General features: G+C 37.4%; 1 protein-coding gene across 5 annotated transcripts in view; it reads left to right on the top strand.

The window, feature by feature from the left end:
* CDK15 (cyclin dependent kinase 15) overlaps positions 1–12,752 on the top strand; it is a 102,652-nt gene that overhangs the window by 53,723 nt on the left and 36,177 nt on the right. For all 5 annotated transcript variants that reach the window (XR_009055206.1, XM_057746887.1, XM_057746886.1 and 2 more), the window contains one exon: positions 7,719–7,812. Coding sequence is in view for 4 of the 5 variants with exons in the window: in XM_057746887.1 (XP_057602870.1) it covers positions 7,719–7,812 (94 nt within the window). In the remaining variant the exon portion in view is untranslated. The remainder of the gene's footprint in view (positions 1–7,718; positions 7,813–12,752) is intronic.

Here is a 12,752-nt window from a genome sequence, read left to right as displayed (position 1 = left end):
TAACCACTGCACTGCCTAGGAAGTCCTCTACAAATTACTTATTAATTGCAAAAGAAAAAAATAGTAACTTTATAGTAGAGAAACTCAGCAGACACCACTTTAACCAAGTGATTAGAGTTAGTGTTATTAATAATGGGACTGACTGACATTGTATGCCTCCTAATACAAATGCACTGGGGAGACAGCATCACATATGTGGTTTTCCTGCAAAAGAAAAAGAAAAAGAAAAAAAGAGCATAACCTGAGTCAAATCATGAGGCAGCATCAGAGAAACTCAGTTTGAGGAACATTCTGTGATGTAACTAGACTGTACTCTGTGAAAGGGTTGTAGAGGAGGAAAAAATTTCCTCTGCCCTCTGAGGTCCAGTGGATGGGTCTGTGAAATAAACTGACAAAAGACAGATTAACAAGAGAAAAGCATATACATTTTATTTTATGTTAAGAGTTTTATGTGACACAGGGCAAGTGGCTTCATAGAAAGAAGAGAAAATCCCCAAAGAAACAGCTAGGCTTGGAGGCTTTTATACCATTCTGACAAAGGACGATACACTTGTAGAGAAGTAACAAGACAAAGGAAAGGGGTTTCTGGATGCTTAAGGAGTGATAGTTGTAAGAAGGTAAATATGTATATGGGGGACCCTGGTGGTAGATAAGGGTTACTTAGCAAGGTTTGTTTACGTAGATTCTTCTTGGTGCCATCTCTGCATCTGGTGATAAGGTTGTTCTCCCCTCCTGGGTTGGGAAGGGGGGCATCTTCACAAGCAGATTTTATGCCCTCCTTTCAGGCAGCTAGGGAGAGGCAAAAAGTTCATCAAGTTTGCTTTTTCTTAATTGCCTTCAGCTCATAATAATCCTTATGCCAGAGTAGCATATTTTGGGGTGGCATTTTCTGTTCCCCTACAGAGTCAAGATTTTAAAAGGCAAAGAAAAACTGAGGAAATGTTCCAGATTAAAAGAGACTGAAGAGATATGCAAACTAAACACAATGTGTGGTCCTAGATTGGTTGCTGGGGGAGATGGCGCTAAAGAACACTACTGCAACAATCGGTGGGGTTTAAATATAGACTGTAGATTAGATGGTGCTATTGGGATCGATGCTAAATTTCCTGATTTTGATAATTGCACTGCTGCTGTGTAAGAGAATGCTTTTGTTCTTAGAAAATACATGTGGAAGTATTTAAGGGTGAAGAGTCATGGTATATGCAACTTACTCTCCACTGCTTCAGAAAAAAATAGATGATAGGTGTAGCTAGCTAGCCAGATAAAATGATGAAACCAAAGAGGCCAAATGTTGGCAACTGGTGAATCTGTTTGAAGGATATAAGAGAGTTCTCTCTACTGTTCTTGCAACTTTCAATTTGAAGTTATTTCAAAATTAAAGGTTAGCAAAAAATTGAGAAAAACCTGGTGTTTCATCAAAGACAGTGAAGTAGTACTGGTTTTGTTAGAAGCACTGACCCAGCACATGATCAGTGTTTTCAGTGATTTCCTGTGTGTTCAAGAAGCATGTGTGTTCCTGAATTGCTGGGTACAGGTTTTTTTTACATACGTTTAAAACTTTAAGATTGTTAATTGTGTTATTCCCATTGTCTTTGTATCATTTTTGTCTGTTTGAGTTATCAGGGAAAGATGTATTGAAGTTGTTCAATATATTGTTGATTTGTCATAATCCTCGTCATTTTTGCTTTATATACTTTGGAGCTATTTTCATTAAGTGCAAATAAATGTAAAGGTGTTCATCATTCCTTCATGCACTTTAAATCTTTCTTTTGGAATCATTTTCCTTTCTTTTGATATAAATCTATTAGAACTTTCTTTAGTGTCAGCCTGCTGGTGGCAAACTCTGTTTCTTAAGAGCAGCTCTCACTGTGGAAACGTAGTCATGCTAGGGATGTAATTCTAGATTGACAGTTAGTGTTAATGGTGTCTCAGAACTTGGAGATACAATTTCCCCAGCTTTGTTGTCCATTGCTGCTGTTGTGAAGATTGCTTTTAGCCTAATTGTGGAGAAGTTTGTTTTTAGCCTTATTGTCTTTCTCTTTTTTCAGGTGATCTCCTGTTTTTCTCTGGATGTTTTAAAGAATTTTTTCTTTGCCTTTGTTACTATGCAGTTTTCACTATAAGGTGTCTAGTGTGGATTTCTTTTTACTTACCCTGCTTGTTGCATATTGTGCTTCTTCCAGTTATGAATTCATGTGTTTCATCAGCCATTTTCTTTTTGAGTGTTGTCTCTACTCCATTCTCTCTTTCTGGAGCTCCAATGAAAGATGATTAGACTGTATTTTTCCTTCATCCATGGCTCTTATCCTCTCTTTCATATTTTCAGTCTCCTTAACTTTCTGTGCTGCATTTGGATAATCTCTTTTAAACTAGGTATCCCTTACTTTTTACTGCATATGCAAAAATATATGTTATTCCATTGATGAATAATGATGTGACACTTACAGAATAAAAATTCAGTTGTAAATTCAAATTATTGTCATTACTCTTACCAATTTCATTATTGTTGTTTGTCCAGTAAAACTCAAAAAGTAATGTAGGAAAAGAATAATAGGTATCTTCCACTGTTTACTATACTTGTTCACTCTCTACATAACTGTTAGCTATTGGGTGTTTACACTGGGATTCCTCTTCCCCCATCTTTTTTTTTCCTTTTCAGAGTGATAAAAGGGAAATGGGCAGGAAAAAGATTACAATGAAAGAAAAAGCAAAAAATCCTATTCTACTAAGCATGCAACCCCATAAGGTACAAACTGAATGCCTTTGTATAGGCAGGTGACAGTGGGTGAGCATCAGAGCCTTTGTCTTAATGAAACTAATTATAACATGTAGTGCAAGAGCCTCTCACTCACAGTAAACCCTGGGAGCAGCAGAGTCCGTGGGAAGCCCAGAGCAAACAGTTAGATTATGGAAAATATACAAGTAAGACACATTGGTTATTCCCAGCACTTACAACCAGCATCCTCGAATCTTTCCACATCTCTTCTCTTTCTGCTACTTTTTCAGACCTTAAAAGATTCCATTAGCAACTTCAGTGAAGAGAAAAACTCAGAATTTTAGGATGATTACACTGTTTTTTGTTTTACTTTTTTGTATTGTGTTAAGATATATATAACATAAAAATTACCATTTTAACTATTTTCAAATGTACAATTCAGTGGCATTGAGTACAGCCCTCACCACTACCCATCTCCAGAACTTTTCAGCATCCCGAAATGAATCTCTGTACCCATTAAACAATCGCTCCCTATTACTCCCTCCTCTCAGCCCCTGGCAACCACTACTCTACTTCCTGTCTCTATGAATTTGACCACGCTAGTACCTCACGTAAGTGGAATAATACAATATTTGTCCTTCCACGTCTGGCTTAATTCACTTAGCGTAGTGTTTTCAAGGTTCATCCATGTTGCGGTAAACTGGGTTTTAAAGAAGGATTTATTTTGGTAGACAAGTTCTTTATTCAAAACTAACTGCAGCCAGCTGCTGGACTTAGGACTCGGAAAGTTGTCACTGCCTGAGAGATTCTTTACAGTCAGATTTCTTGCTGCAAACTTCCAAATATAAAGAGTGGCCCAGGGAAAAGCAAGTGGAAATATCGCATCACTGCCATAGATCATGCTGTTCTGAATGAACTTCAATAGTGAAAAATGAAATATTGATTCACTGCTCCCAACAACGTTCTTGTATACTCCCTGCACCTCCCCAAACCTAAAACTCAGAGGGTTTATTTCTCCAGAGATTGCCTAAGGAATTTGAGGAATCTTTTTCTCTCTTATGGAAAAATTTGTTCATGCTCAGAATAGAGAAAAGGCTAGGAAGAGAGCCAGAAAAAGCAGAAAACATGTAAGCTGTCTCCTCTAACTTGACTGAAGAACCACAGTTGGAGCAATAAAATGACCCAGTGCATCTGTCCTTTCTGGAAGGATTCACTGTTTGATGTCACCAGGTCTTTTTTTCCCCTGCGTGTGAAATTCCCCTTCATCTATATGGGATGCCCCAAGGGTATCTCCACAGAGCAGAAATCCTCTGAGAAGCCTAAAGATATGTAGGGTAGGAAGAGCCACAGGAATGAAGATTTAAGAACAAAACAGGAATAAAAGGAAATAGGAGCTGGTTTCCTATCTGGACCTGAATGTTCAGAATATTTAAAATGTTTGCTTTTAAGGCTAGTCTGGGGTGGGCAAAATAGATGATAGCCACACAACTTGTTTAAGAAGCAAATAAAAAATATGAAAGCCACACTACTTGTTTACAAAGCAAATGAAAAAAAAAAACAAACAGTTCTGAAGAGCAAAGGAGAGGATAAGAAGATGAATTGTGTAGTTTTTAAAGAACAGTGCTGACCTGAAAAATATTGTTCGTTTTTCAGATTTAAGGTATTCAGACTTATTTTCTTACCAATGCACTGATATTTATGATATGGATATTCCAGGTCCTGAAGTACAATTTGATTTAGGAATTTTGTTTGTCTTGTAAGTGTTCTAAGTGCATTGCACACACACACACACTTTATATATATATAAAACCTTAGACGCCAGGCTGTTAGGTGAGAAAAGTTTTAACGTGCCCCTAAGTGAAGCTTGAAAAGAAAGACTCAAGAGAATGCCTATATGGTAGCAACCATACAAATCCAAATACAAGTGGGAATTTCAGTGAAATTTTAGCATTTTATTCCTTGATGCAAATACTTTGTGTTACTTTGTAGCACTTGCATAATGGCCTTTCAGTCCAGCTTTCTCCAATATAGTTTACATAATTGTGTACACTGTCCTAGTGGTGTAGAAGATGAAGGACACTAAAAAATTGTATAATGAAAAGGACTTCCTTCTTGGTTCCCCACAGCCACCAGTATGAAAGGACATGAAAGGGCAACATGTTTTTCTAAGCCTTGAAAGCTTTTTGAGGGGAGGGAAAAAAGTGGACTGCAGGTTTAAACCTAGCAGTGACTATGGTTTGAACCTTGTTTAAAATGTCTGCAGGCCTTCTGGTGATTTGTGAGCCCCTGGGGTTTCTGGAAGGTGTTAGGGTACTGGATGGAGGGTTGGTTCAAGTCTTCAGAAGCCGGTACATTTCCATTTCTATTTTGTGTCAGTTAATAAACAATTACATATGTTTTATACACACAGATACATAAGTGTGTGTGTGCGTGCGTGCGTGCATGCATGCGTGTGTGTGTGTGTGTGTGTGACTTCAAAATGAACTGGCTTGAGACCTTTCAGGTACACATAGAGAAAGCATGAGGGGAGGGGGTGGAGACCATTTGCTGGTATTCACCACCTCAGTTTTTCAGCTGCCTTATCTCACCGTTGACCGTGGCTAGCAACCAGGATGTTTTTTAACCATTTGACCATTTCCTATTACTTTTATTATTCTCCCTGTGTTGTTTAATTTATACCTTTTATATCTGTTGCTTTAAAGACAGGAAGGAAAAAGAACATGGATATTTAAAAACAAGCTAGTAAGGAGTCCTAAAATGATAATAATTCTAGAAATTCATCTCAAGACAATATTCACCAGATTTTTAAGCTACATTTGTCTGATCGAAATTCTTTTTTTTTTCTTCTTTTTTCGGCCTTGCCACGGCTTGCGTGATCTCAGTTCCCAAACCAGGGACTGAACCTGGGCCCCAGCAGTGGAAGCTCCAAGTCCTAACTACTGGACTGCCAGGGAATTCCCAAAATTCTTGTGTCACATATCAAGATGTCTCTTGTACGTGAAAAATCACTAAAAAGAAAATATGGTGGCCATTTTATCCAAGTTAACATTTTAACAACTGGGGATAAAAACAACCTCTTGTTTGAGGGAAAGGAAAAAAAAAAAAGACTACCTGCAAAACTCAGTCTGATACCTCTTATTTATATGTATACAAAATTCTAAGGATAAGGTAATTGATTATTTTACATGAAAACCAAATGTTGGGTCATGAAAATAGTTTTTGTCTCTTGAGATGATAAAATACAGTTAAATTTCAATCTTTCCTTTAATATATATTCTCTCCCCAAACCAGACACAAGATAAAAATTATTCTTAAACTTGTTTATCAGGAAATCTGCTTTCTCCCACACAAAGTAAATTAAATAGCATGTGTCTACAGTAAGATGGAAAAAGTAAAAATTTATTGTATGCAATAAATACGTAAGAATAATATTAATGACCATTTTTTAAATGAACTCTATAATAAATCTTTAATAATATGGTGATCTATAATAAAATGTTTTACTTAAATTCTCTTCATTATCATGCCACAGCAAAACGTCTAGATGATTAAGGGAGCTTGCAAAATTATGTGTTATGGTGAAAGGGATTTGGAGTCAAAAATCGGGAAGTATTAGACCATGGGGATAATCTCTGTAATCAGTCACCTGAACCATTCTCAAAAGATTTTTAAGAGTAAAAATGTGCATTATTAGCAAAATAAATCTTACTTCTTACTGTTCCTCAGGAATTATCCTCCAGTTTGAGTAAGTAGGATAGAAAATTTATATTTCTCCCTATATAATCTATTTTAAGATGCACATTCTCTGTTAAATCAGGATGTGTTGTAAAATCAGTAGTAGGTTACAATAGCCATCAGCCAGGCTGCAGTTGTGACTGTAGTTACCATTGTACATGTGTGGACATCAAACTTGCAGAATGGGTGTCAGTAACTTGGAAGACAGGAGAGCTTTCTTCTTTTCTTCCTTTCTTCCTTCCTTCCTTCCTTTCTTTTTTCTTTCTTTCTTTCTTTCTTTCTTTCTTTCTTTCTTTCTTTCTTTCTTTCTTTCTTTCTTTCTTTTTTCTTTCTTTCTTTCTTTCTCTTTCTTCCTTCTTTCTTTCTTTCTTTCTTTCTTTCTTTCTTTCTTTCTTTCTTTCTTTCTTTCTTTCTTTCTTTCTTTCTTTTCTTTCTTTCTTTCTTTCCTTTCCCTAGGAACCAAATGGTTGTGGAAAAGGAGTGAATCAGACATGTTTAGCAACATTCTTTAAGCTGGAGTCAAAAGTGCTAACTTGTAATTGCAAGGTCAGCTTAGGAGTCCCAGCACCAATGACTCTTTTGGTATTTTTATGGATTATTTTAAGAAATGCTATATCATCAAACTCCTGGACGATACCATCAAAGGACAATACTATGGACAAACACAGACATCAAAGAGTCTGAGTCAAATGCTGAATGTGAAAAAGCTTGACGAGTACCTAAACCAATTTCTTTCACTTAATATTCCTTTTTTTTTGCATGTACAGGTATGATATATGATGAAATAATCTGTCTAATTAAATTTGTAGCAGCCCTTTCAATGAATATGAAAGAAATATTCTGATTGGCAGAGTTTAACGTGGTTTTTTTTCTTTTCTTTTTTTTGGGGGGGTTTCTTAAAAGTACATACGACAATGATGCTTCTTACAATGATAATAACTTAGTTTCAGTGAAAGAGGGTATTCAGTTGGGAGATTCAGTACTTTCCCCTCTTCTCATAAAATAGTTAGTTAATGAGTTTGAATGAACTCAAATGTTTGCTTTCTATACTGTGTTCCTAAGTGCCCATTGCATTCCACTTTGACAAAAAGCTGTAGCCTGTTTTTATTTTTGTTTAACATAGGGATTTTTTCTGCCAAGACTTTTCATAGTATGTGGCCCCATCTAATTGTCCTCAAAGTATTTCTTGGGAGGTGAAATGCTAGTAGTTCAGTTTTGCATATGGGTTCCTTGAAAGTATTGGGTTGACTCTTATTTCCTTTGTTAGGGGTGCAGGCTGCATCTTTATTGAAATGTTCCAGGGTCAACCCTTGTTTCCTGGGGTTTCCAACATCCTTGAACAGCTGGAGAAGATCTGGGAGGTAAGAGAAGAATTCCTCTTAGGAAGAAAAAATATATGCATTACAAACTTTGAACCAAATCTTCCTTACAGACAAACGAAGCAGTCCGTCTGCTTTGCGCGAAGGTCGTGGAAACTGTGGTAATTGCCAGGGGCACAAGCACCTTGCGAGCAGGTGGTCAGGAACCTCCCTGTGGTGCTGTGGCAGCCCACGAATCCACTTCCTCCCGGTGATTACTGCCAGCCTCCCGGGGCCGTTTCTGCCATTGCTAATTAAACACATCCCTGCCCTGACAACCCCACCTCTAATTCCACCAAAATTTGGCCCTGGGTCTTTGTCAACTGAAGACAGGACACTGAATTTTCATAGAACCCTGATAAAACAAAGGCTTCCTACGTTCATGTGAGAGAAGTATATTACGTACCATGCTCCTCCAAAACCAGATTCCTAAGGTAACAGGGTACTTTTGAGTGTGTGGTTCCATTTCTTTACTCATTAATGGTACTCATTTGCACCATTATGTACTTTGTTTTTATGTCCCTTGTAGCTTATATGCCATGTACTATAGTCATTTATATATTGCTGTCTTTTTTGATGATTTTTAAATTGTGGTTAAATACATATAGCATAAAACTTACCATTCTAACCATTTTTAAGAGTACAGTTCATAGCATTAAATGTATTCCCGTAGCTGTGCAGCCATCACCACCTTCCACTTCCAAAGCTTTTCCATCATCCCAAACAGAAGCTCTGTATACACTCAACCAGCCAGCTCACTATTTTCCCTGCCCGCAGCCTCTGGTAACCTCTCATCTACCTTCTGTCTCTATGAATGTGCCCATTCTAGATTTTCATGTAAGTGGAATCATAACAGTATTTGTCCTTTGTGTCTGGCTTATTTCACTTAGCATAATGTTTTCAAGATCCCTCCGTACTGTAGCATGTGTCAAGTGCTTTAAACTGGGGTGGGGGAGGGTATCACATGTATCCTGGATTCTGCTCCCTTTCAAGTTTGCTTGCTTCAAGCAGGCATCTAGAGCATTCTTGCTAACAGCTTCCCAATCAGGTATCTTGGGAAATATTGCAGAGTGGGATTTTTTTTTTATAAATTTATTTATTCATTTATTTATTGGCTGTGTTGGGTCTTTGATGCTGTGCGCAGGCTTTTTCTAGTTGTGGGGAGCAGGGGCTGCTCTTCGTTGGGTGCGCGGGCTTCTCTTGTTACGGAGCATGGGCTCTAGGTGCGCGGGCTTCAGTAGTTGCAGCACATGGACTCAGTAGTTGTGGCTCGCAGGCTCTAGAGCACAGATTCAGCAGTTGTGGCACACGGGCTTAGTTGCTCCGTGACGTGTGGGATCTTCCTGGACCAGGGCTCAAACACGTGTCCCCTGCATTAGCAGGCGAATTCTTAACCACTACTCCCTCAGGGAAGCCCCAGAGTAGGATTTTTGTGTGCAGTTGAGGACACCTGTCTTTCCTTAAACTTCTTTATGATTTTGATTTAGTGGCCCCAAACATTTTACCTTTCCGGGAATGGTATAAAATTTTTATTTTTGAATTGTGTTTCCACTGTGGAGTCCTTCATTTATTTAAAAAAATATATGAGTTTATCTTTAATACACACATGAAGGTGAGGAAAATCCTCAGGGGACATTTAGGGAAAGGGAAGAGTTAGTTGCTATTGTCTGGAGGGTTAATGGCTCACCTTTATGAAGATGTTCTGTGCAAACCAGTCTAGTGCTACAGATTCATGACCCAGAAAACATTGTGCTATTTGAATGTCAAAAGAAAATAAAATGTCCTTTGTGAAATTAAAGACATTTTATAGAGATTATTCATGCCACTAAGCTTTCTTTTGGAAACATGGGGTCTATCACGGAGGGACATAGAAAAAATTGGGAAGCACTCAAAAACTAAAAAAAACATTTTTCAAACCAAAAGAATTTTTTTTCTCAAAACTCTCCTGCAAGACCAGTAAACTGCTACTTTCAAAAAGTACCATTGGATGCTGTACGTTATCTAAGCTGGAGGCAGCTTAATGTAACTAATTAGAGTCCAAGACCAGGATGTGAATTCTAGCCACTTTTTAGCAAGACGAACGTTAAAAAGTTACTTAGTCCCATGACTAATAAGAAAAAATATATCAAATTGTACACTTCAAATATATGCAGTTTATTGTATGTCAGTTATATCTCAATAAAATTTCTTAAAAAAGAAGTTACGTAGTCCCTCTGAGTTTCGGTTTCCTCGTTTGTTAAGTGGGGCTAGTGATAATGACCTTCTGACCTTGCTGTGAGCATTTCCTGAGATCAGATGCCCAGCGAGCTCCATGTGCCGTACGTGCTCCGTAAATGTTTGCTGTCTTTCTCACAGAAATTATTTTCATAGAGATATTTCAATGACCAAACCGTTAACAGGCATTTCCTAATATTTAATCTGACTGTTAGTGTTCTCCCACTTAGTATTACTTCTTGTCCACCTTAGAGGAAGCACAAATAGCACTGCCTAGACCGGACCCTGCAGTGATCTTCTACACATCTGAAAAGTCTTTCCTAGTCATTTAATCAGGAAGCAATACTTATTGGATACTCATTATCTTATGAGATGTTACATGGCATGGGAAAAATGGAAAGAATAGGAAGAATGCATGATCTGTGCTTTCAACTGTTGTTCAGTCTAGGTGGGGTGATGGGTGGAATATAAGTAAATATATGTAAAACAAACATAAACTATGTACAGATACAAAAAAGATGTATGTATATATAGATAGTTAAAAATTGTAATACTGAGATAAGTTATGCTATTAGGATATTTGAAGAGTTGTGTATAAACTGGTTTTTTTACATTACTTCCTATTTTTAAATGATTATGTCCTTAAAAGCAATCATTTTACAGTTCTTTGCATTTAGCACAGCATTTAGAAATCATAGAATGGAAAAAATGAGTTAGACATTTCCTAGAGCCTGATGGCTCTCTAGTTATTGGTTCAAGTTTCCAGGACTGGTCTTGGTGACTGACACTGGCCATCTGAAGATGCTTTAGGTAATCCAGTAAGTGAGAAGTTTGGACTTGTGTCTGGACATAAAGTACCAGAACATGAGTGATGCAACCAAAACAAACATCTTAACAAATGGGTCCAACAGGTCCTGCCACAGAAGCCATGTTCACGTCTACCATTATTCTTATCACACTGCAGTAAATCAGAAGGAGTTTATTTTGACATTTATGACAACTCATTACAAATTTAAAACAAGTAAACACATTAGAAATAACACTGGCCTGGTGTTAGGAGACAAGAGTTCTGAACCCAGCTCTAACTTCAGGTTGGGAAATAAAACAAGTCTCATAACTTCTCTCCCTGGGTCTCTAGAGTCTTAAAGGATATTTGATTATCTGACTCCATGAACTTGTGACCTCTTTGAACAAAGTGTTAAGAGAATATTGTAGCTTCTATCATTCTTAATCATAATATTCTTCTCTGCTTATTGTCTCGCTCCCCAACCCCCGTGGTTATTTCTCAGGTTTATTGAATTGTATAGCTTATTGTTGACTTTCAATCTGTACTGATCAGGAGATAGTTCTATGTTGCTTAGCTCTCCTTTATGAGCACCACGAGGTCAGATTCATTACATCTCTTTTTCCCTCTGGTTCTGTCCAAGCAGGTAGAGACCACAGTTTTGTTACCACATCTGTTGTTAAATGTTCTGAGGACAAAGAGAGAACACATTCAGCAGTGTGTTGTCTTTTATACTACTAGTCCCAAGCAACTTGGAAATTCAAACATTACAAATGGCTCCTGAATTGTGTTTTACTAAAGGTGGTCTACACAGACAAAAAAGGAAAGCTATTTCAGGTTCTATGATATTTGATGTAGGAATTGTTCCTTTGAAAGCAATGGTCTGTCTACGTCTCCCAACCTCTAATCACAACTTTCCTTAACATTTATTCTGAGATATCACTCTCAGGAATAAAGACATAATAAGAAGTCCTAAATCTTTATTTTACCATCTTTCTGAAATGCCTCCGTGTGTGTGTGTGTGTGTGTGTGTGTGTGTGTGTGTGTGTTTACATCTGAATGGCTATCATTGATTTTTCAATCAATTTTTTAGAAATCTAATTCTTTCAATAAGTATTTTTAGCAAATAATACTGGATGTGGTTCTAAAATCAGAATAAAATAAACTATGCAGACTTTAAAGCCATTAATCAAAATGCCTTTGGTTTCCATTCCAACAAAGGCAGAAAACAGCCCCTGCAGCCCACTGTGGTTTCAAACACAGCATTCACTAGCTGCCTGTTAAGAGCCTTCAGGGAGGGAGTAAATCAACAATTTTTGGTTTTCAGTTTCCCAGCCAGTGAAGCGGAGATTTAGTAATTTTCTCAAGTGAAAATGAATTCAATAACTTTCAAATAAAAACTGAGCATCAAATTTCCAAATAAAGGATATTGAATTTTCGTTTAAACTTTTAAAATCTCAGGCTTAAACCTTTTAGTACAACATTCCAAAATTGTTGATATCTATTTTGTTGGCTTTAATTACACAATAATACAAAGTAACCAACAGTTCTGGTAACTTTTACCTTAGAGAAGATATGGATGTGGTCTTTATTTATTTCCTTTATTGCTTCCTCTTCATCGTGCTTTGCCAGGCAGCAGAAGACGTAGGGGTACATGTGAATCACCCCACCCACTTGTCTACATCCACATCTGTGCAAATACGTAAGATGGAGGGTTAACAAAGAAGAGTAAGCATCCCATCCTCTGGCCCTCTCCCACAAAAGAAGAATTAGTCCGGTTGGTTTTTCAAAATGGATTCCAGAATTCTTAGTTGTTTCCTCCTGCTCAGGGTGGCTGATAGGAAAAGCCTGTAATCCTCTCAGTAGCTCTTCATTTGTTTAGGGAATGGATCAAAGAAAGAAGCTTCTACTGGGTGGCTTAATTTTTATTATTATATGAGGGAAA

The sequence above is a fragment of the Hippopotamus amphibius genome, chromosome 8 (assembly GCF_030028045.1).
Source record: "Hippopotamus amphibius kiboko isolate mHipAmp2 chromosome 8, mHipAmp2.hap2, whole genome shotgun sequence".
Taxonomy (NCBI): Eukaryota; Metazoa; Chordata; class Mammalia; order Artiodactyla; family Hippopotamidae; genus Hippopotamus; species Hippopotamus amphibius.
Note: the sequence above shows the minus strand (reverse complement) of the source record. Positions and strands in the feature narration are given on the sequence as shown.